A 26,621-nucleotide genomic window follows, 5' to 3' on the forward strand; every position below is an offset into this window, starting at 1 on the left:
GGTCGTATATTTACGATATTTTTTCTATTCTAACAAAAAAAAATCAAGTTTTGAATAAAATAAAATAAAAAAAAATTGAGAATAGTGGAAAAATTCTCATATTGAGCTTTATTTGAATAAATTTAATTAACAACGAGTATAAGTGAAACAAAATAGAAAGAAAAGGAACATTGAATAATTGCATATTAAAAATGCTTTATAGAACAGAAACATAAATATATCTTTAAAAAAAAGTGAGCCACATGAACTGAAATTAGTGTAGCATATATAAATATTTAGCCTATAAGAGAATCTAATGCCAAAAAATAATTTAATTTCCTGCGTATAATTGTTTATTGTTATTAATTTATTTTTGTGTATTTGCAAAGATTTTTTGGAAGTGAAGATTATTAAAATATATATCTGTGACATAAGACCCAAGTTATTGAGTGAATGTGAAGAAAACGAAAAAAAAAAAATTATATATTTTTTAAGTTAAATAAATTGTGTGCTTAACCAACACCATAAAAGTCAATTAAGAGGCAGATATATAAAATATAGAATATAGAATTCTTTGAAATTTTATCTTAGTGCAAGCTATAAAGGAACAAACGCTAGCATAACACAAAAAAAAAAAAAAAAATTCGCGCGAAATTTCATTCTTGAAATTGGAAGCGACAGTGGATTTATATTACAACGGAGTCTACAATTAAACCAATGAGGATAAAACGTGAAAGTCCCTGCTTGGCTCTCAGATTCATGCCTATCAAATTGCCTAGTAAGTATATATATTTACTTTACTTTCGTGACGTCATGATATCATCAATATATCATTGTATTTGTAATCCAAAACTGGATAACTGAACTAAATATTTATATCCATTTACTATATCCATCTGATTGAGAATCTACATTGTATTAAGAAGACTTCTAAGCCTTATTATTTTATTTAGCAAATTTCTTTGCCTTCATAAAATAATTTCTCTTAAAAAAAATTCGAAAACACGAAGAAAAAAAAAATATTTCTTGTATTTTTAGTCTGTGTCAGTTCAGTGTGAGTCATCCACATCGCAGTCATGAATGTGTATACACAGACACATTGTATAGTAAACGTTATAGCATTGCCTTTATTTCCTATTCGTATGAAAGAGACGGAATGATCTTATTACCTTTTTAGCGGTGTACAGTCATACATGCTGGTCTATTAGAGTAAATGAAATGGCATGAAATATTACAAATCAAGTCGTGCACGAGAGAGAAAACTTTAAGCGATGTATAAAATAAGAAAAGAAAATAGAAATTCATGATTTTTCCTCATCTTAAATAGGCGGAAAAAATTCTTCGACCATTTAAAAATAGTTTTCTTCTTGGGTATGAAATTTATGAAATTTTTACTCATCTTCATAATCATGATAATATCTCAACAAATCTGCGTCTGATTGCGTCGACAATGATGTGAAATAAAATGTAAACATTGAGATTGAAATCACGACTTTTTGGTTGATTGGAACGCATTTGATATTGAATTGCTGTAAATTCCAAACCAGACCATCTATTCAGCATGACAAATCTATTTATTTACCTCTTATTTTTGGGAAAACCTATACAAATAAACAAATCTCGAAGTGATTCAGCGAATTCTTTTGCATTGTCCAAAATAAGAACAGCCAAATCGCAGTTACGAACTTCACATTTACATGCCTTTTCCTACATTCACATGATTGATTTGCATGCTTTTATGAATCAGTAAACAAACATTTAAAATGAGATTTTGAATAGAATATAAATTACTAAATGATTAGCTTTATGCTTGAAATTCAAAAATTTACGTCTGTCGACGGCACAATGTCTCAAAGTTTATCAAAATATCCATCATTTACTGCAGTAAATAAGGCACGTTTCATGCAATAAATAAATGTTCAGCATAACTCAAAGTTTAATCCACTCTAATTAAAAACTGTAATTTCGTAAATACAATTTTTTTTGATATCGCGACTTGATAAGTAGATAAGTTATAAGTGGTTTTCTTGTGCGATCAGTTCGCGGAACTGTTTTCAAATTAATTTGCAGTCAATTTGGATCCACGTCAACTTTGTTAATTAAAATATTGACACAATAAAATTAATTTTAATGATCCTTTTTTATGAGAAATCCTTCAGACAATTTTGGATTTGCGTCATTTGCTTTAAATGATTTGATTCCATATCAGGAGAGAAGGTTAGATAAGGCCAGTTGGCTAGGCACTTTTTGATATCGATAAGCTTTTCTGTGAATCAACTTTGCAGGAGTAAATGAGGTTTTTGGAATAGAATTGTGAAATTTTTGTGGACCTTCTGAATTTTGCGTGTTGGACTTTAAGTCAACGATGCTTATAAGTTTAATTAAAGACTCCTCAAGGATTTAATTTAATAACAACGATGTTTATTCTTCAGAGATTAATAATAGACTAAATATTTACAAAAAGGGGACTAACAACTATAAAAGGGAACATCAACTTCATTGTAAATACTTGTAATATAATTTGAATATTAAACGACAGTTATGCATCACTTCTGAGAACTGTAACTGATAAAATACAATAAAAATTCATCTCAAATGCAAATTTCCATCCTCAAAACAAAGCACATCCCGCCAATATTTATCAAATTATGAATAATTCTGCTATTCGTCACTCATTTTACAACTACGCATATTTAGGATTTTGGCACATTCTCCTCAGTTCCAGAAATGAAAAAAATAATTGTACTACTGGCATTGTGAATTTAAAAATACACACATTTATCATATCAGTACAGTACTCGAGATTTGTTGACGTTTGATATTACAATACACAATAAAATGACATTATTTAAAGTTTTGTTAAGTACCGTACAAATAAGTCACTTCTTTTACGCTGATTATCATATCAACAAATGATATTTTATCAGAGCATTTACGTATGATGACTTGCAAAGCGACTGATAAGATGATGATGATTGTACATAGATAGATTGTATGACGGAAGTTCGAATCCTTGAAAGTCTTTTTAATTTGGTTCCAATGACAAGTCCCCCAAAAAAATAACGGTTGGCAATCACAGAAGCACACATCATCACACACACACAAAATTGATGTTTATTGAAGCTGAAATTCTCTTGATAATGATTTAATAATAGTAGCCAGGGCTTCAAAAGTCACACAAAAAATATTCTTGATTGCTTATATTTAAGTGGATGTACCAAACATCTGTAGAATCATCTTAAATGTTCTGTGACATGTGATCGAGAGATTAAGTCATTTTCATAGCCATGTTCTGATTAGACAAGTAATTAATATTATGACAATAATTAATTAACCTGTTTACTTGTGACTACTTACGGATGAATCACTTTTGATATCAATCAGCAGTTTTTGAATCATTTTAAGTGTTTTTCTTCTACACAATGCTCTTCTATTCCCGAATGTGTGTACTTAAAGATTAATCACAGGTGTGAAAAACATTCGGGAAAAACCTTGAAAATAAATTTCATGATAGTTGAAACTTGTTACTTGATTCGCACTTCTTACCATAAGTTATGTAAGGATATGCTGATAAAAAAGTCAAATTTCATTAAAATATGGTCCATATTGCAAGCTGTTGATCTAAATGGTGAAATATATGGAATAATTTTAATTAATAAGAATTGGAAGTTTGTATTATGATGATTAATGCTATGATTGTATTATTGGAATCAGTTGTGGAATGTTTGTCCAGAAAAAAATACGTCTATTGTTGAGTGTATTACTCATGAAAATATTTGACGTAGTTTTGGGGGTGTTACATAGAAATGTGAATTTGAAATTTTAATGGAAAATTCGTAATTATGTAGGAATGGATTGTTGAGTCAACGATTGTAGGTTGAGGGTGATCTTATCTTTTCGCATTATAATATGAGTCTTGTGGACAATTTTAACTTGAACATCCACTACGTAATTTCAATTTTCACTGGCAGTGGAAAGGAAGAAAAAATTTCACACAATATTTACCTCATTACAGAGTAAAAACCAGACACACAATGACGTTGCTTAATTGTATATAGTAATACTGGATCATCTGCATGTTCCACACGAGTAGAAAAAACTTAATAATTTAATATTTATTCAATACAACAGAATATTCTTCTTAATTCATTCATTGACGTCTTTTTATGTCTTTTTGTTGTTGTTGTTCAGCTGCTTGTACACATATGTGCCAGTGGCATCACACTCAGCGTACAGTAAACAGTGAAAAAGGTTATCAAGTAATTAAGTAATAAATGACAATGTTCATTCTGAATGGAGTACATGATGATGATAATCTGTTTTGGTCCAGTACTCAGTATTAATGCTTTAATGAGTAATCGATACGGATTCCTAATTGAATCATCGGAAAACATTAATGTTATTGAACATTATGACCAAAATGCTGATAACGAACAAAACTTTTTTTTGTTATCGTTATCGCTTCTATTGCAGTGAGTAACGACGCATGGGAATTTTTGTTCTTAATCAATACTCGTTTTTGTGGTTTCGTCAAACTAAAATGGATATAAAAATTTAGTCACAATTAAGGCGCCTACTAATCGTACAAAGATTAATTATAATTGTTCATTCCTTCCTTTACAGACAACAACAACAATGCATCAACAAATTCAAATTGTGGTACAACAAACATGAACAAAAGACATTGTGATGACTCGTCTTTAACGCCCAGCGGCTCACGGATACCTCTATCGCGTAGCTGTTCTAGTCCTGCAGTATCACATGGTGAGTTACGTCATAATATTATGGATTTTTAGGGGAAATACCTTATATGATATCAAAATTTAATATTGTAAAATTCCGAAGTCATTCCAAAATTTTTTATTGTCTCCTTCAACCTTGACTTGTTGATTATCAGCAATGCTGAATGTTTCCTGTAGGAAAAAAATTTTAATGATAATTGACACGAATAAGAATTAAGTCATTTTTGACAGAAAAGTTCGAAAATTATTTCCAGCATATGGCAGAAAAATTCTTTGTGTTTATTATTATTGTTGCTTGCTCTAAATGTGTGTCATTTGAGCTAACAAGGCGCGTCTATCAAAAAATAGAGTCAGAAAAACTAGAAAAAAAACTTTTCATTCATAAAGTTATTGTGCGATAAAAACACAACAGAATGGAGATTATCAATTGCTATTCATAGCTTTATTTTTGTGGCTTTTAATCGTTTTTTGTTCTCGCGAGAGGATTTCCGGATGCTTTTTTGTTTTGAGGTGATTGTGGTTGAATTGAGAAAGTTTTAGTCAGACGACTAATCACAATTTGACGACTCATGATGATTTAATCACAAAATTTTGAGATTTATTGGAAATATCAGGCATTATGACTGATGATCTCATCACTTAAAACTAATACTTTCAGGTACTCAAATTAATCATGTCTGTAAGCATAGTTTTTTGATCGAGTGCCATTAAAGTGAAGTTCAAAATTCCGTTAAAAGCCACTGCCGCATAGTTCATAAATATTCAAAGACACACGAGGAATAGAAAGACTTTTATTTTTTCAAAAAAAGTGCAAAATACCCGAAAAGTATACCAGAGAGTGGACAACCTTTTTATCACGGCATATCTTAGTTGTAACCCCCGACCCAAGCCTCACATGTAACATAGTCCATGGCATTTTCACTAGTGTGCCGCAGCACATAGGTTGTCCACCACTGTCGTACACAGTTAAAAATATTTTTTTCTGACATTGCGATACTTCGTTAAAACAGTTTCGTATCTCATTAACATCTGACCTAATATCCGTCACCATTGATGATTGAAGAATCCGTTCATAACTCTTTGCTTTTTTGTGTTCACTGTTGTTATTTCGGGGCGATGAGAATGAGGAATTGACATCTATTTTTAAAAAAAGCCTCTCGAGGTTGACTTTATGAGATCATCGTGAAATCATTCCATAAAGTTTAACTTCACATCCTTATTTGATGTTTGTGGAAGGTGAAAAAAATGTGCCCGGTCGGTACATGGAAGGTAGTGACTACATGGTATCCAAGTGACAATGTAATTTTTATGGCAGAAAACATGAAAGCAGCCCCTTGAATGCCATATGGCAGCCACTTGACTGCCATGAATGAGCTGTGCTGATCGGGCATGTTGAGTAAGGCACTTGACTGGTGATTTTGTCAGACTGTTAAGTTTGCAATTTTAAATGCTTTCAAAACATAACCGAAAATATGTTAAGTCACAGCACGTGATCACCACACATGAAACCTGACAAATTATACCCAACGGTCAAAACCTTCGACACGACAAGTGAAAAGATCCTTCATATTTCCGCAAAGCACTTTTAATAGCAAAATAAAAAAGATTTTTTTTTCATCTCCTCTACACATCGAAATCGCCAACAAGTCGAATGAGTCATCGAACAAAAACTTCTTTATTTCTATTTGAGTGTCAAACTGTGTGCGTGCGTCTTGCAAAAGACACGCCAAAAAAAAAAATATGTCTTCTTTTTCTCGCTCTCTGTTTATTTGAAAGACATACCCCAAAGTGTCTTGAGTCGTGCCAAAAAATTTATTTCGGGTGTTGTTATTATTCTCATTCTGACCTCCACACAGATTTTTAACCTATTGGTTGACTATTTATATTTTTAGATCTCGCACTCTAAGAACTAATCCACATTTCGTCAAAAATATTGAGAGCGAAAATGTTAAAAATGAAAACTTCCATTACGCGTAGATGACAGTTGACTCGTGTAGCTTACTTTATATGGCATTCAAGAATTTTGTTAAGTAATACGAATTAAGATTAATCGAATTAAAATTATTCAGCTGACTTGGTGTTATTTTTTTGTTTTGAACATGACTCTTATTTTACATATGGGGAAGTCTGGCATTTTTCAGTGTCTTTTGTTCAGTCTCAATTGAATTTGATTGAAATTATAATTATTTTAAAAATTGATTCAAGATACATTGCAATTGAGTTGGGAATCTGTTTTGGAAACAAAGCTGTTAAGTCCTGGGAAGTTTTTGATGGGACTTTCCATTTTATGTTGGGGATTTTCGGGGAATCTAGTATAATTGATATGTTTAAGACAGCTTCTTTTGGGGATTTTTTTGGGTTTATTGCTGAATTTTTGAGAATCAACATGAGAACTGATCATAAAATAAAGATCCAGTCATGATGATCATTAAATAACTGAGCTTAACATTGATGCATGTCCAATGAAACGAAACAGACCTAAACCACCGAAATTTCAGTTCAGTTCCAAATGCAATGCACAAAACCGCACAAAAATTCCTTCTTCCCTTACAAATTCCGTCCATAAACTGAACAATGAATTCTTCAAAGCCCACAAAACCGCGATTCTTATCACCATTTACTTCCCACAACTAAAGCCATTTCTTCCATTCATTCATTCATGTACAGCAAGAAAAAGCAAACTCAACAAACATGCATGCATACATTACCATAAAAGTAATTCCCATAAGTTTCATAAAATAACAAGCAAATCACATCATAGAACGGACACACAGTCTGCCAGGGTAATGTTTGACGCTTGCAAAAGTTGAACATTACAGTCAGTCATTAAAAAAGTAGGAAAAAGAGATGAATAATAATATAAATTATTTATTATATTTTGAGGAAGAATGAAGACAGCAGTGGGATCTAATAATAAACCATAGGAAATCTCTCTCTTGTGTGTGGCATGACGAGAATGTTTTTTGAGCATTACGCATCAGCATTTGCATGTGAATTTAATTAAAATTGAAAGATTTTCACATCTTAAAAAAATTTCTTCTTTGTACGCCCGAGCTCGTGCAATTGAGAATAAAGGCAAGTGAGAGAAAGAAACAAAAATAAATAAGAAGCATTGAGAATATGTAACGAATAGATGTGTGACTCATCAGTCGTCATTTTATAATTGTTGCTTTATTTATACTGACATATAAATAAGCAGTGTCTCATACAATACTGAAGTAAAATATGAGATTTCTTAATTTTTTCACACATTTCTGCTGGTGTGCTGTATTGAATGGAGAATCTTTAATGGCATTGAAAGCAGTCAAATGTATTTTAAAAGTTGTTAGTCTCTTCCCGCGCAAAATCTTTTTCGTGTATTTTGAAATTCTTTTACATTTTCATGTTTTTGTCATCAATATTTTGAGATGTTCGTTGATCTGTCGGAAGAGCACATAAATCTAGCAAATATGAGGGATGCTCTGGCAGTCTACAAAGTTGAGACTCAGGATCAGAGCTTGAAGTCGACGATTGATCAAAAGGAACTTCCAGTGAAATTCCCAAAACCATCTGAAAATCCAATTAGATCTTTAAGAGCACAAACGAGCTCGTCATCACCTCATTCAGTATATCCACAATGTATGGAAAAATGCGCTTTCACATTCCACCCACTGACACTTCCACTTTAGTTCTTTCTTTTTTTTGTTTTGGTTTTGTCGGTAGTATAAAAATAAACTTGAGAAAATTTTAATTCCTTTCGGCACTTTGCCTAATCTATTTTTGGCATCATCATCAAATACCCGATCGTTGTGAAGGCAACAACATTTCTCATCTCATGCTGGTGACAAATAAATCTGTTGAAAATTTAAATCATTTGCTGTGCATTACTTGCTGAATAGCATGTAGCATTGGCGAGATGTGAGAAAAAGTTGTGAAAATTAGCACAATTAAAAGCTCGTCTGTTAGTCTGATGAACATACACAAAACAAAAAAAAATGTTATTTTAGACAAAAAAAATGTGTTCGTATTTTTAATGGCACTTCCTTGCCGATGATAACATACACACAATTTATTATTTCTTTCATTCTTAAAACATTAATTTTTGGACAGATGGCTATTAAAAAATCATTTAATTGCTACTGTAATCACGTGTCACACATATTCAATTAAGCAACAATTTGTGGAATATGTTTGAGTTATGAATCAGACTATGGCAATGTTGACATTGGAACTAAAGGGATTTAAGTTGTTAAAGCTGACAATTGAACTCATTAGTGGACAATCTTAACAAGCTACAAATATCCAGAATTAATCATAAAGTACCAAGCCCCCAAACATACTTACATTCACGACTGTTGACAATATTCCAAAATACATGCATGCATGCTTAACTTAAAGACAAAACCAATCGATTGTTAAAAGACTATAAAAAATAATAATTATTTCTTATGCTTCCTGTTCCTTCTTTTTCCATATTTGTTATTCTTTTGAATCCCTCAAAGACTCTTAAGCTTACTTCCGCTGGATGATATTATAGAATTTTTGGAGGACATACGATTTCAAAACAATATAAAAAAAAGCGGCAATGCAGCATGAAAATGTGACTTAAAAGAGAACGAACGGAAGTTTATGAATAGTTTAAAATTGTTTCATAATTCAATTTTCATTCTCATTATAAATGCTCATTTCCATTTACGGGCCCATGAGCTACTATAATGCAAATCTCTGATCCATGTCATCGTACACATTATTTCGCATATAATAATAAATATATATAAACGAAATGTCGCAGTTGATGAATCTTTAATTAAATGGCAGATTAATAGAACGTGCAATTGCATCTACAATGCTCATATGGATGAGTCATAGCTTCTCTCTGACTTTTATATTTCATTTCATTTTCTTATGAGCTGTTCTGTATATTGCGCAAGTTGAATGAGAAGCCATGTGAAAGATTCTCGTCCATCTAAAAATAATTGACGCTCTCTGTTCCTGCCTGTTTGCAATGTGGCCATTAAACTTTCGTTTATCTTTCATCTACTGCAATAAATTTCTTATGTTTATTAATAAAGGAAGAGAATGATTATTGATTTATTTCATATCTTGGTAAACTTCAATTTCCTGTGTTTAGTGATGCTGAATGTAGAAAATATTTCATAAGATGCTTAGAATCAATTTATAATAATCATAAAATTCCACTAGATTAAGCATCTTTAACGGTTGTTGGATATGGGGAAGCCATGAATATTGATGACGCTGTTGTGTATGGTCGGTAAAGTGTCAATAATGCGAATAATGTGTTCAATTAATTCTTATATCTGATTACGTTTTACGTACGTAAAATGACGTATCATAGCAAGTCTTGAGAACCATAAAAGAATAGAACAGATCATGAGAACAATGATTAAAAACAGTTATACATAGATGCCATAAAGAATATCTTTCAATTCCCTTGCCATACCATAAAATTGATCATCTATTCTCCTGCACAGCACAATAAACTATCTAAATTGAAACTTCGATATGATTAATTAATATTGATGAGAAACAATCATCAATTGAAAATTATCATCCTTAATGTCTGAGTCACATCAATTGTAGATATATATATTCTTGCCATATTTGGGATTCATTCCACTTAACTTAATTAACGACTTAGAGATATAGCGGAATAAAGTGTGAGTGCTAAGTGCTAATGTTATTGTCACGATTACCAGTGGTTATACATTATTTATTTCATCTCACGTTGCTGAGTCACATTATGTATCCTTGAAATTTGAGATATTTTTCATTGATTCGCGTGTGATTCAAATATTACATATTGTATATACTTTTATGTATCCTCACCCTCTCGGTCTGCGGTTCACCAATAAATTTATTCTGTCTTGCACAATACGCGCGTTCATGTTTATACTTATCGACATTATTTCCATTATTTCAATACAATAGAGTACTATGATGCAAGTGTCGTTCAGTTGCTTGATAGCATCCGAGATAATGCTGAATATTGGAAAAATCATATTTTATGTCACAGGCGATGACTCACAAGTTTTCATTCAATTTTCTCTCACTGCTCAATTGAATTTAATTTATTTTCATGATGAAGAAAATGAATAGAATGGGCTGCATGCTGCGTACTGTGTGATGGTGACAGGCCATCATCAAATTCAGACGAATGCATGTAGGGAAAATTGAAATGATGAGAAAGAATTAACTTTTAATTCTGGGGGAGTTTGGCATTAACTCTTCGGGTAATGTGTGTCTCTCATATGACCATTTAGCAAGTCACTCTTGATCATTTAGTTTTATTGCTCATGATTTTTGGGTTTTTAGCGAAAATAAAATAAATTGAATATGCTTTGTTGAGGACTCTTGCGCAGGAAGCATTTTTGGTCTGTATTTGCATAAATTGTTTGCTTCGTGGGCGTGGAATTCAAGCAAATAATCGATGAATTTTGGTATTTAATGATCAAAATATTGTTATTACGTACGTTAAACGTAGACTATACGTACGTAATACGTAAGGAGTACTTACGTAAAAATAAGTAAACACAAAATTAAATATTCTGAGATCATCAATAATATCAGCAAAAAGTCAATCAATAATGATACAAACTCATTTCTCTAGTCTGCAAAGTTCGAGTATTATCGCGATAAAATGCCATTTAGTGAGAAGCTTCACGTATTTTCTGCGAAACTGATAAACATTCATATGTTTTTCTTGTTTAGCCAGTTTCTTTTTCTCATTCCAATACAATACATTATTCACGAGATATTTGCACTAATGTCATACACATTTTTTATACCGGTCGATCTACGTCAATAGCTTAACTAATGTATTTTATTATCATTTTTATAATTCCAGACATTGAAACACATCCAGCTTCACCCGTATTTCCACATCTGCTGCTCGGCAATGGACGAGATGCCATCGATCCATCAAGTGTTGGTGCCAATTGTGTTCTAAATGTAACATGTCAGCCATCAAATACACAAACAAAACCAGGCGTGAAATATAAACAGATACCTGCAAATGACACACCACATCAGAACATTAAGCAATATTTTCAAGAGGCATTTGAGTTTATCGGTAAGTACACATAATTTCCATTCTGTTGACCCACAAAATTATTTCCAATGCTTTCTGCTGCCTCTTTTTTTTCGAAAAAAAAGTTATAAAAAGAAAAGAAAGAAAAAATTCCGCATTTCTTCTTTTTCCTCATTAAGAAATTGTAAATTTCTGTGCTATAAATCAGTGCAGGTTACACTACGGTAATGTTCCATTAAGACACATAGAAAATGAATAAAATAAAGTATAGTAAGAATGAAATAAACAACAAGCGAAAGCATAAAAACAACTGCTTTTAATGTTTTTTCATGTACACATACAGCCATAAAGTGTGAGAAATATTTTTCATAGCTGTATGAGTGTATATTTGCCAACGTTCATGCGATGAGTCATACACAAATTCAGTCTTTTTGCTTGAACAAATTTTTTCGTTTCTTCTTTGTTGTTGTTGTTGTTGCCATCCCCATTATTATTATTATTTCAACAACATTGACTGCATTTTTATCGTAAAATAGAATAGCAGACGACCGATCTGGTACAATTAATGGGTCTACGATATGCTAGAAGGTTTTTAAGGGATTTTGGACATGCCAATGCGATGAATAACATGTCATGCTTGTATTGTTGTGATGAGACATCACAAGGCGATTACGATAAGACGATTGTAATTGACTTAAGATGAGTAGCACCATAAATGTCAACATCCATTAAATGTTGCAGTTCATTATACCTCTTATCGGTTTCTTAACCGTCTTCGATTTCAAAAGTACCCTGGCCTTCCTCTTTCATATAAAGAATACAGCACAACTTCTTATGTGCCTTTATTGTGGCCTTTATGAGTCATATCAAATAATATTATATATACATTTATACATTTCGTTTGCGCACAATCGTATTACATTGCGTTTAGGCTGTGTGTGTTTGTGGATAGCTATTAAAAAATGATTATGAAGGTGGTTAAATGAAGAAGAAGAACAGAAATTTTGGAAGTCTTTTTTTTTTGTAACGAAATGTTGTGTTGTTGATAAAGTATAAATAATAATTGTTGATAAAAAGAACGACCATGTTCCTTAATTGTAAGGCACTTATTGTTTTTCTTGGAAGGGGCCGGGGGCTCGCTTCATAGTCATGGGTATGAAGTTTAGGTATGAAATTTAGATCACGACTATGTTGGTCCAGATTTGAGGAATTGTTAGTTTATTAGGGGATTCCCTCAGATTTCCCAAATATTCTGATGAGGAACTTAGTCAATTTTAATTTATTCACTGACTTGCTTGGATGGGACACATGTAACTTCATTGCCTCATCAGAGGAACATCAGGAACCGGCTCTATCCTCCAAGTCTATCAGTTAGGGAGGTTAAAGACTTTAATGACTTTTCTGATCCAAAAACTTCACAGTCATCTTCATGATTTGATTGGTCTGATCTGGATCTTCGTTTTCAGGCAGTAACCCCGCATAATCCAGTCCAATAGTGACTCATGCTTCAAAATTCAGATTCCTTCAATATCATTCTACATTCATTATTCAATCATCTCAGTCCTTCAACCCAAACTAGAGTTCAATTCAATATTGCACGGTATTGCACCTTCATGTCTCGATCAAGCATTCTTACTCATCATCGCAGCCCTTGACCCAAAGCAACCAATAAAACACACATCATTCCATAAAATAAGCCAACCACTAAAAACAGATATTGCGACAAAATACTATACAGTCTGTATGATGGTGTCATCACCATATAGTCGATGTTATACAACGTTTTTTACTTCGTCTACCATAAAAGAAATTAAATTGATATCATTCAAAAAAAAGTAATAATTGAAATATGTGTACACAAAAAAAGAAGGTATAACTTTTTGACGTGAAATTTTTGTGTTTATTTTATACTGTCATGACTAACAGAGTAAATGAATGAACGACTGCTTATTATAGCGTTTATTTTAATGACTTTTCATTATCATGTAAATTGCATCAACCTTGCATATTCACTTCTATACTGATAAGTACAATTTTCGCGTACATTTCATTATTTAATAATAATTTGCTTTACATTGACAATTTAACATCATCAGTCATATATTCAGCACTAGATTTGCACTGAGTTGCAAAATAATATTTACTTTTTTTCATATAATTCATCATTCATCCACCGACACGTGACTCTATCCCAGCTTTTTTTTTTATTTTCCCTATGGAAAATTTATATTGTGCTGATATGCTTAACAGAATGAATTATTTCTTTTATGTACAATATCCAAGTTGATTTATAAAATTTGAACGTCAGCCGTGTATATGTGTTATATATCGCTCATTTTTGGTGTCTCTTCCGTTGAGCTGATAAGAACTGAAACTACTATAAAAAGTAATTTATAACATTATGCCTTAAAAAATAATAAATAAATGCTGAATAACGAATAAAGTGAAGGAGTAAGAAGAAGTTGCAGTTGATTGAACTTTTTTAAAAGTTTGTTGAAAGGCATGAAGGGTATTGATGACTTTAATGTGGGAAAATTCAATCACGTGATACAAAAATGTGCAAATTCTGTATAACGGTTTTCAAAAATTCAAAATTTTAACGATTTTCCAAAATTCAAATTCTTAAGAAAATTCCAAATTATTTGAATTTTAACGGTTTTTGATAATTTTGACTCAAAAAATTGCATCGTCACTAAAATATAAAATATGATTTCTTATCATGCTTAACATTCCCACACAGCAAATCCCGCACATCCTTCATAAAAAAGAAACTTAATTTCCTGTACAGAACAAAACAGCAACAATTAGAAATATTTGTCAGGTAGATAAGTTATCATGAAATTACACGTCACATCCTCCATAACTTAAAATAAATATCAAGCAGTAGCGAACTCACAACAAGTTCACGACTTTTATTTTCTCGAGTGTCTCTCCAAAAATTTATCATGAACATTCAATCGCAATTATTTTTGCAGGTGCCAACAGTCAAGAATGCACCTGTAATTCTGTTGATTCATGCACAGTCATCAACTTTTCAATATTTTATGTTCTCAGCTCATGTTGAGTCACATCTTCTGAGACTATTTACTACAAATTCTTAGAGCACGATTAGAGACTATTAAGGACGGATTAAGTCAAGCTTACGACATCATTTTGTTCTAAAAACTCAATTAATTCCTATGATGTGTAATACCTACTAGTAGTATTTAAGACATAACTGACAACATTTTTTGAATAGGCGATCCTGTTATCTCGAACAACTTAATGTGTAGCATTGAAAATTGAACATGACTAACGTTTTTGATAAGCGGCACCAATAAAATAAATGAAAGAAAAAATAAGTTCATTTTAGATAATAATTCATAAAATTAGGTGTAATATTAAGTAATTTTATGAAAGTATATGCATTGGGGAAGTATGAAGTATGACGCATCGTGAAGGGAATGTCGTTTAAATTATTCATTCATACATTTTCTATAGAATTTCATACACAAATCCGTAGTATTCTAGATAAACATTAAATGGGAAAATATGTTAGAAATTTCATCAAACACAACCAACGCATTGCTTATTAGGATGATGAAATTATTAGCAGGAAACATTTTATTGCCCGAACAGTAAGAAATGTGAGGGAAATTATGACTCAGAATCATCTTTGTTTGGGATTCTAAACAATTTTTAACATGTATTGTTCCTTGATTTACTTGAGGGGTTGTAAAAGTTGTAAAATTTCATCCCTAAATGCTAAAAAACATTCTACCTTGGAATCCTATTTGTTGTCGACGACGATGACTCATCCTTACATTGTAAAAATCTGCATCCCTTATTCTCTTCTCATTTCCTTTCATTGTTATTTTTAATCAACCCATATTTTTATGGTGCCACATTGCATTTACAATATTCACTAGAGCTCTATATTTACTAGTTAGTAGGAGTACACGACACAAGCTTAAAATAACAAACAAATTTTAATATGTTGTGCATATAATCGAAAAGGGGTTCTGATATCAAATGTTGTTATTTTGAGGTTCTTGCGGTGATTTTGGATGATTTTGACAAAATTCAAATTTTTGAAAACCGTTATATTTTTGAAAATTAAAAATTCAAATTTTTGAAAATTGTTAAAATTTAAATTTTTGAAAACCGTTAAAATTTAAATTTTTAAAATCCGTTAAATTTGAGTTTTTGAAAAATATTGAAATCCAGCATGAGCACAAAGTAACAGAAATCTGACAAAATAATCACAACAACACCCCCTCAATAGAAAAATTTCATGTCTCGCTGATCTTTAGAGAACGGAATGGAATGGCACCATCATTATGTGTATATAGCATACATCCTATTAAGTACCATTATGATGATTCATATTTGTTTGCTTTATTTGTAAAAGGATGCTGCTTATTTTTTGGGGGTTAAATTCGTTTAATCTCTCGTTCTTGTTAAAATATCAAGTCTGTTGATCTCTCGAACATAAAAGTGTAAATATTTGGACAAACATGACTGTGATGACTTCCTGGCAACAAATTGATTTCGGCGACAGTGTTGAATCCTTTTTTTGCCTAATGTGTATGAATCATGTGGTTTATTGTAACTAGAAAAAAATGGGAACAAAGAAGACAGAATAGAAACTTTTTTTTCGGTAAAAGTATGAGTCATGTAAGTCATTAGATCGAATCAGGTACTCGGCTCGGGTAAATTTTTAGTTTTAATCTTTCTGTTTTTTACAACTTGGTACAATTAAGTACGGTGAGTAAGTTGCCTCTTGTATCGACATAACAACTTTATGACTAAATGAGATTTAATCATAATAAAAACTACAGCATTTGCTAACCATTGACTACATGTATGAAGGAATAGCATGGAATATGATTTCATAGTCGCGGTTTTAAGAGTACTTCCTTAAAATAAAGTCTCAAAATTTTGTCAAGACATTCCTCAACACTCCTTGATGACAAAAATAAGCAGCACAAAAAAATCTCATCAAATATCATCATGGTCGAAAGACTTAAAAAAGACAGTCATCACAGCTTGTGGAAAAAGATTCGAGCAAAAATTATTCATCGGTATGAAATGAAACCAGTTTTTGAATGGATGTTTTAGCGAATTTTTTAAGGGTTGGGTGGCTAATGGGATGGGCGGTTTGGTCGGGTTATGATTTATAGCTTTGCATTGTTGATGTTGATAGATAGGATTGATGTGGATAGAATAAAGTGGACAGTGAATCATCACAATTCATTTTCATGCTGTACTTTAGTCAATAGACGCATATTTGAATGCAATGAATGCATGCTGTACTTTAGTCAATAGACGCATATTTGAATGCTATGAATGCATGAGAGTAGACATTGATGATGAAAAGTAAATAACTCATCCCACAACATCCAGCAGTTCTTCAAAAAGTCTCTAATCAAACAATCAATCTACAAAACTAAACATAATGCGCTTCCACAAGTCATCTATGTCCACTTCAGTACCTGCTTTTATTTATTTTTATTTTGTTCCTCTCTTGTGCTTGGCTTTTTTTTTGGTACATGCTGAAGAAATATCTTCTCAACAATCGGTCTGCAAGAATGACTAAAATGAGAGAGATCAAGTCAAGCGAATGTATACATACAAGCTACAGAAACAACAACAAACATGAAAAAAAAACCAGTCAAACCACATTCATATGAAGTTGGCAATTGAGTAGTGTTGCGGTAGAGAAGAGAAGAGAGAGGAATAACAACAACTGCCGCGGCCTTTACATGACGTCACTTTTATTGAAAGGTCATTCTGAATGAATTGAAGATGTATGTGTGTTGAAAGTTGCTGCCACCTGTAAATGTAGTTGTGCTTAATGTTTTTTTTTTATGAGATTTGCTTTATTTTTGTTTTTCATGAAATTCACTTTGCAATTCAATATTGAAAGTTTCTTTCTATTTCTCTTCCGTTTCTTCTTATTTCATGTGCTTCAAAATTCGAAAAAATGATAGAAATTTTTTTTTGTTAAGCTTTCTCCATTCCGTGCAAATCACTTTGCAGCATTAATCATGATTAATGTGAAAATATGAAAGTGAATTTAAATACACGACATGATTGTCATGTCCTTCAAAACAAATCCACTTTATTTTTTGTTCCTTAAATAGACAATAAATTGCAAGGTATAACTAGAATGAATTGTTAAATTCGTTGAAAGGAAGTCAGTCTGAATGAAGTTGCGCGCCATATTATATTTTGTATCGGAAATGTGCGGCCTCAGCTGCTCAGAGTTCCGAAACAGATGCAAATAATGGTTATTTGAAGTATTAGTCATCGTTTGACGAACATAAAAATTGGAAAGAGAAGAAAAGGAAGGTTAAACATACTTTAAAAGGGGAAGAAAATGTGCATCAGTTCTGTTTTTATTGGCAAAATAAAATTTTTAATAAAGTCGTTAAGTGCTTTTTTAAAAAGTCATAAAAATTGCGACTTTATTGCATCGTTATAGATGAAGTTTAATTGAAAATTATATAGCAGGTTGTGATTTCGAGAGTTTCTATGGAAATCACTAGGAAATAGTGACTAAATTGCAGATTTTTACTTTGTTTACAAACATTCGAATTTGATTTTGTGTCATTTTAAGCTTAATGTTCGTGATTGTTATGATCTTTGTGGTCAGTTATGACTGTAGATTGCTAATTTTAAGATCCAGTTCTGAAAAAATCAATGATTTTGTTAATTTCAACAATTTTAGTTAAGATCTTACTGGATCTCACAATTAGTACTCAAACAATCCATTCTAGACTCAAGTACAGCACAGAGTTTGAACAATAAGTCACTTCTAAGAACTACAAAGTCCAAATCTCCACAAAAACATCCAGAAATCTCAATTCATTTCTGCATCAACAAAATAATATTTTCAAGCTAACAAGCGTCCGAATGACGTCAAAGATTCAAATCATTCTCCAAATGATTGACAAATAAGCACTTCAAATAAATATTTTCATCAGAAAATTGTGAAAAATGACGCATTTAATTTTCCTCCAGGAATCAAATCCAATTTCCCTTCAATTTTTTTCATCCCTTCTTCCCATGTATGTTATTTTTGTGTATATATTTCTTATTAGATATTCTGTTTAACAGATGAACCGCATAAATTGAATTTGAGTGTGGAACAATCGCTTTCTGTCAGATGTAATGAATGTAACAGCAAAAAATGGAAAATTGTTTGAGGGCGGAAAATTTTTGAGGGTTCGAAAAATGAAACTTTACTTTCAAGTGCTGATTTAATAGCTGTAATGGAGTTTAATGTTTTTCTTTCATTTCCTTGCTACTTTCCGTTAGATTAAAAACACACATGTAGTCTTATATAATACAGTTAGGGACAGAACTAGAAAAGAATTTCTCCCCGATGCTGCTGTTCATGATTCTGTAAATTTATTAATCACTTGAGCAAGTACAGCATTAAAATGCACCAGATGTTGTCATAGGCTCGACAATATCACACAAAATGGCACATACCGGAATCGTCTGGTGTTTATGACTCCACAATTTAATAAGATGCTGACGATTATTGCTATAAAAAATTATTTGTTTTTTCGGCATTTTGAAGATGTAGCATTGCGGATATGAAATGACTCATACATTCTCATGACTTACCTGCTCATATCATCTTCTATACGACAAAAAACCAAGATTTCAAGTTTCTTTCGTCATCAACAACCTGCTGATTTACATTTTTCTTAACTCGCTTCATTAGAACTCGATGCAGGTTCTCTCAATTATATAAAGCTTATTGCACTTTTAATTGCGTCAATTAAATCAATTAGTTGAGTCATGCGACTCATGAATAATGTTTACTATTTTTCATTGTTTTGTTGTTGCCTTTTTGTTTACGAATTATATGAATGACTTCTTTTTTGTGAGTAGAAATTTTCCATATGGTATCTCCAGAAATTCCCTGTGAGATCATCTTATAGCTAATTAATTATTGCGACTTGTCCTTTTTGATTTAAAATATGGAAAGTTTTTGTTATTGTAAAGGTCAGGAAATTCCTGAAAGATGATCAATAGAACTTTTGTGTAGTCTGCGATGATATTTCAGTTATTGTCTGCAACAGTCTGCAAGATTTCTTTTGTTTTGTAAAATTCTTTCGGAAATGATTGAAATTTTCGTTAAATTTATCGAACCTTCGTTAAGTTTTTTCAAAACAATCGTCAAAATTCGGTCAAAGTTCCTTAAAAATTATTGAAAAATCAATTAAAATAATTGAATTTTAAAGCCTTAACTTAATTATTAGCAAATCTGACTAATAGGAAATCAATTTACAAAGCAAGAACCTCACAATCTCATTAAAGCAGAGACTATTTTCCTTGAAGGGCGCTTTTTAGTACAAACAAAAATTAATGCAGTATTGAAAATTTTATTGTAAATAGTAAACAACGAAGTGCAATGTGTGTATACATACGATGACTAATCATCCACGTTGCTGCTTTACCCTGAACTATAGCTGACGTAAACTATCAACGATTTATTTTTTCGCGTATTTAGTGCGTTTATTTGTAACAAGAATATGTGTGCGTGTGTGACTATATTTACACAATAATGCACGAACTCTGCTTTACATTGCCCAGAATATCCCATGATTAATGGGCTAAAAGTAAATTTGAATTAATCATTCAAGAGAGAATTCTTTGATTGAATGTTAAAAATGTCTTTGTGACAAGTTGACTGTCATACATTTATTTTAAATATAAAACACCAGTAGCTCATTATTATTATATGATATTTCATAAGCTATGAATACTTAAACAGTTTAACGGATGGCGATGTCAGCCGCTTACTCAGAAAAATGCTGAATATTTTTCTTTGATCGATACATTTTTTTATGATATTCAGTCATTGTCGGTGCGAGGTACAAATCATTGCGAAAATTAATTCCATGATAGCTGAGGTGCTTGCTTAGAAAATATGAAATTCAAATATTTGAATACACTATTAATAGAAGAAATTGTTTGTTTACCTCATCGTACCTTGTGAGAAGTTCACAAAGAAGGAAAATTTATGGAAGTGATTTTCATATTTTGGAAATTTTGTCATAAATATTTCGTTTTCGGAAGTGGAATTTTTTGAGTTCCAAAACTATACATTTTTGCCATTTTGTAAACTCTGCAAAATGTCACGCGCATTCAAATGAAAACTTCTCAATTTTGTGTTATTTGACTTCGCAAGACTTCAAAGCCTGCTATAATGAAATGTTTGTTTGCCGACTGAATTAGTCTGTGGCGATTATTTGGTGTTGAAATTATGTGCACATAATTGCTTGAGAAAATATGAACAGACTTGGATAGTTTGAAGACTTTGTTAAACATCCAGTTGAGATTGATCAGCAACTTACAAAAAGCTCGACCTCAATCCAACACCAAAATCCACTTGAAACTCCTAATAGTCTAGAATTTCAACCCAGATTCTTAAAACCGATTAAATTACACACTTTCACTGGAAAATATTTCAAAAATAAATCATGAGCTCATTCCTGCATATTTTTCAATGTTGCAGATTCTTTCGTAAATTTCATTCCCACAAAATATAAAAATTTGCTTGATTTACAGACGTTTATGATTTCATCCATTATTGAATGACATATTTAGTCAAAACTTTTGTGCTATATTGTTGCTTTATAAGCAAAACGAAATATGATTCTCTCATATGTGCTCGGTGGGGTCGTTCACTTGTTACGTAACCCATTATACCTTTGGGGGTATACGCTTCAAATATTGAACATTAGAGGCTCCTTCAAACTGAGGAGAAGAGTGTCAAAGAGTCGATTTTTAAGGTTACATAACTTATGAACGAACCCCAAGGCAATTTTGTGTCATTTTCTTCATACTTAATTTCGAGTGTTCACAAAACAAAATTCATTGAGGAGTTTTTGAAGAGTTTTGAATAGACTGAGTTTGGGAGGTACTTGATGTTCATTATTAATGGCGCATTTCACTTTCTAAGTAGCTTATCAGACCCTAAATCATTCAAATATAGTCCAAGGTAGAGTAATCTAATCAATGTCACCTTCCCACTTACCCAACTTACGACTCATAAGTCTTCATTCTCACCTCAAAAAACGTAAATTGGCAAATAAAACATTCGTAAATTAATGAATAAGAAGTCGTCACTATAATATGCCGACGTACACACGAGGAATTAAGACTTGAAAGAAAAAAATAACAAGAAATCTCAGACAATGAAAGGATGAGTCATAGATTTAGTGTGATGAAAATGTTGCGAGTTTAAGAGTACAACGGCTTTATATGTTCTTGAAATTGTTACTTAGGTGCTCGCACAATGCTTCTTCTTCGTCATAACAAGAAGTATACAAATCGAGGTCTTTGATCGATAAAGTGTGACAGTTTACTTTTTCTTTCGCAAAACTTTTTTTAATTCAGCCTTTGGTGACTAATCGTCGAAGAATTTCTCCTTTACATCATGCGGGTGACGCGCATTTTTACATTTCTAAAATCAAACACACGTGTGTGGGAACGAATTTTTGTGCATTAGTAAAAATACCTTAATTCCGACTAATTGATTCATCATGTGTTTCATCCTCATCATTAACTTAATTCTTTTGATGCCCATTAAAGTAGAAACATCGTGTCATTTCATCAGGCATTGTAATAAATAACAATCTTATTCTGGGTAAATTGGATGAGACATTATGAATTATCTTTCCAGTAAAAATCACAGAATCTGTTATTTCATACTCATATGGTGTATGTTATGAATATGCTTTGAAAGAAATCCTAGAAAATAGAAATAGATTCAAAGGCCATGCCGTCGTCTCTTGATCACAATATGAATTCATTTACACAAATAAAAAGGCATTACGTCAGTGACTAAAATGAGAAAAATTCCTCAGTATGCTTTGAAATTGATTTTTCCTCCTTTTTATTGGAAAGTAAATGAGGAAGTACTGTGGGTGGGTGGAGCGCACTTTTTTGATGAATTATTGTTGAAGTTTGAAAACTTCTAGTTTTTAACGAATTTTGAAAATTTGAAAATCTAATTTTTGAAAGTCGTCAAATTCAAATTTTTGAAAACCGTTAAAATTCAAATTTTTGAAAACCGTTAAAATTTTGAAATATTTTTATGACTTTTCATCAAAAATTACTCATTTTACACAAAATTTACGCTTTAATAGCTTAAATAAACACGAGTAAAATATGGAATTTAAATGTTTGATCGTAATAAATTGCATTCAACTTTACATACAAGCGATGAAAACAGAACAAACGAAAAAAATTGCTTTGTGCATTTAAAAAGGATTATTTACATTTTAATATTTGCAAGAAAGAAAAAAATTGATTGAAAATTGAATTGAAATTATTGAGAAATATCAATTTATCAAGTTCCTTGTGCTTACAAGTATCGTTATTAATTCATTTTAGATTTGATCGGTTATGGTAATTGATACTATCGTTGTTGTAAACTAGACACATGACTGCCTTGCTTTGCAAAACTTTTACCGCTATTGCTGCTGTTTATGAATATTATATAAAAAGTGGCAAATTTGCTCTATAATTAAAATTTTTTCAAGTTTAAAAATTTAACGGAAATTAAAAATTCAAAAATAATTTCAAACTTTTTTTTTTCAAAGTCAACGGATATGAACAAAAACAATTAAAATTCTTTCCGTTCACAGTTTGCAACATTCTCTTTGAAATAAGAGCAGCTAATTATAGCACAAAAACAAAGCACAACATTTGTAAAAAAAAGAACAAAAAAAAACAGCGGTAAATTATAATAATTTTAATGGAAAAGTAGTACAAAAATGTGCGCGACTAGAGGAATAAGAAAAATATCTACATTTAGTGTGCAAAACAATTTATGTATGTTGAAAACCAAACGACCTTTAAAAGTCGTTCAGTTCTTGCCAAGAAATTGTTTGGCTTCTCTTTCTCACTCACTTTACGTCTTTAATTCCATTCAACCTGGTGGAATATTGAAAAAGAATGCAAAATTGTTGATTGTGGCAATTGCAAAATGGTATTAATGTCACGAGTTTGATCATTTGATTGACAAAGCGCAGTCTTCAGAGACTTAATTGTCCATTCAACTGAAATTTCAAATTTAAACTAATGAAAATGGCGGGAAAATTCCTTCACTTCAAAAAGTTTTTCTGTAATTTGATCAAAGTTAACAATGAATTAGCATAAAATTATCAAATTGCAGTCATTTAAAATATGGCAGCAATAAAGTAATAAAGTTTTCTTAAAGTTTACACTCATATTCTTCTCAGAATAAGCCATAAAAACAAAATGAACATAAAACCGCATGTATTTTGCAAAAAATAAAAAGAATTCGTCGAACAGGAGGTAGCAGAGCATGGAAAAACGTTGCGACTCGATATTGTTCATTAAGAACATAAACAGCAATTCATGTGAATATTTTAATTGATTTTTTCCCTTCTTTTTTCTAATCTCTTTACAGAGGAAGCCCGTAAAAAAGGTTCAACAGTTTTATTGCATTGTCAGGCGGGTATATCACGTTCAGCAACAATTGCCATTGCATATGTGATGCGATACAAATCGCTTTCCTTACTTGAGGCGTATCAGCTTGTGAAACTTGCACGTCCAATAATATCACCTAATTTAAACTTCATGGGTCAATTGCTAGAATTGGAACAGAGTCTCATTGCTGATGGCAAACTGAGGCCGCCACCGCCATCGATTCAAACAGTACCACCAACCGGACAACACCCGTTTCTTATTCAAGAGCCACATAATACAAAATCATCGTCAACTCAATTACCATTTCCACTAACACTTCCGAATCGTAATCGTAAGAATTTATTTAATAAGAACAAGCTGACATTACGAGTGCCCTGCAATGATGACAATAATAATAGAAACATGATTAATTGTTCGCGATCGTCAGAGTCGGGTAGTTCCGATGAGGATGTTGAGATGACATCGACAAACTCAAGTCGCATGATTATCATTAATGAAGTTGATTGTGAGAATGAGAATTTAACGTCAAATGGAATCGGTAATAATAGCGATGATTGTTCGTCACCGTCATCGATATCAACATCGAGTAGTCTATCATCATCATTATCACCTTCATCATTGACGAATTCACCAACAAGCCTCACGCCAGATGTATCAAACACATATGCTTAATTTTTATTATAATCGCCATAATTTTACATATAAAAAAACTAGGAAGAATGAGAATAAAAGTTTTATTTATTGCTGTGGTAGCTGAATTTGGATTGGCAAGCTGCTTATCCAATCAAAAAAAAAAAAGTCACATATTAGGAAGCATACATAATCATATATTAAGAATTCATATTTTTCATTTGCTGAGAGAGAAAAAACTTATGTTAATTTATAAAAATAATGATTCAGGGATGTCAAAGGTCGATTGGAACTGTTTGTTGACTGATGAATTTTCTTATAAAATTTTATAATTTTGTCGATGTCGATTCTATTCATTTGGAAGACACAAAACCGTTTTAGCAGCTCATTAATTAAAAACTTCAAAGACTTTTGAAGAGAAAACAATGAAATTTTTGGGAAATTTTCCAGTCAACAATCGTCAATCATTAAACCCTGTAAATTTTTTATTATTGCCACCCCCACAAAATGATAGTTTGTTTGTAAAAAGAAGTTAAAAATTTTCATTCTGTTTTTTAATTTCATTTTTTTCATTATTAGTTAGTCAAATAAGTGAAGATGGGATTGTAAAATAAAATATTAGCATAGAATATTTAAAGGAAATATGAAGTAAATTGAACTATGAATCATCGACGATATTCAGTTGTCATTAATGTCGTAATTTCTTTTATTGCTTTGATCATGATTGATTATTAGAGATGATAAGCCAATATAATACAAAAATACAGTTTTTGAACTTTGAGTATGTCATGAGAGAGTTTATTTTTGTTATAAATTGCTTGTTTTCTCTTTTTTCAATACATAATTTTGACGATAATGTCTTAGGATCCGGCTTGTCTGCTAAAAACTCCTACTTTACATAAATTCAAATTTAACGAACAATTAAAATTCAAATTAGAATCTTTTTTTGGATCAATGAAAATTTAACGAACATTTGAAATTCAAATTTTTACGTAATTACGGATGCGAAATTTTCGCGTCAATTCAATCGTGTGTTGACAGAAAAAATGTTTTTTCTGCTTAATTAATTTAAATGCAAAGAATTAGAAAGCATATCTTGTAGTAAATTGCAAGTAGCGTATAAAAGCTACATTTTAAACATGAAAACAATTTCTAAAATTGCTATTTTATGCAAAAATATAAAGATTGAAATAATTTACAAAATTTTTACATAGCAAAAAAGTCGGATTTTAAATTCATTACCAATATTTAGTCCCAGCTAATAGCTAACTGCTTGCTTCAGTCAGCTAATGATTAGTTCTAGTTACTGTGGATATCAGAATGATTTTACTTTATGTTGTCTAAGTATAAATGCTAATAATTATCTTAATAATAATTTGAAAATTTATAATTTAAGTCAAACATTTAAGAAAGCAAAGTTAAAAAAAGGAAAGAAAGTCACAAAAAATAGCAAAAATTCTTCCCCCTTTTTTATAACAAAGATGATGAAAATGTTTACAATTCATCGTGAAAATTTGTACATAATTGCAGAGTGAAAATAATTTTTAGGACGATAAGTTGCAGTACGATGAAGTAGAGTTAGCAATTTCATCATAATTAATAGCTAAATATATATACATACACAACACCCACAACCAACAAATTAAAAATCTAGTCTAAAGCTTTCTTTTATCTTAGATAATTGTGAGAAATATCATTAATAATGCAGATTTTTTTGATCAAGAATTAAAAAAAAAAATAAAAAAAAATAAAGAAGAAAAAATCGTAATTTGAATAAAAAA

At 31.3% G+C, this 26,621-nt stretch overlaps 1 protein-coding gene across 1 annotated transcript; it reads left to right on the forward strand.

The window, feature by feature from the left end:
• On the forward strand, positions 1-26,593 carry puc (dual specificity phosphatase puckered). Its single transcript, XM_070638980.1, has 4 exons — positions 1-757; positions 4,603-4,743; positions 11,566-11,790; positions 24,191-26,593. Exons 1-4 carry the CDS (start codon positions 697-699, stop codon positions 24,880-24,882), a joined length of 1,119 nt encoding a protein of 372 aa, XP_070495081.1. The 5' UTR covers positions 1-696; the 3' UTR covers positions 24,883-26,593.
• The last annotated feature ends 28 nt before the right edge of the window (positions 26,594-26,621 follow it).

This window comes from Chironomus tepperi, unplaced genomic scaffold, assembly GCF_022539635.2.
Source record: "Chironomus tepperi strain 1889 unplaced genomic scaffold, CSIRO-AGI_Ctep_v1 contig_177, whole genome shotgun sequence".
NCBI lineage: Eukaryota > Metazoa > Arthropoda > Insecta > Diptera > Chironomidae > Chironomus > Chironomus tepperi.

Bases quoted from the DNA above. Each gene is read 5' to 3' on its own strand.
- puc (XM_070638980.1), top strand. From the start codon at position 697: ATGAGGATAAAACGTGAAAGTCCCTGCTTGGCTCTCAGATTCATGCCT. The intron at 758-4,602 runs GTAAGTATATAT...CTTCCTTTACAG, and splicing joins CATGCCTATCAAATTGCCTA to ACAACAACAACAATGCATCA. The intron at 4,744-11,565 runs GTGAGTTACGTC...TTATAATTCCAG, and splicing joins TAGTCCTGCAGTATCACATG to ACATTGAAACACATCCAGCT.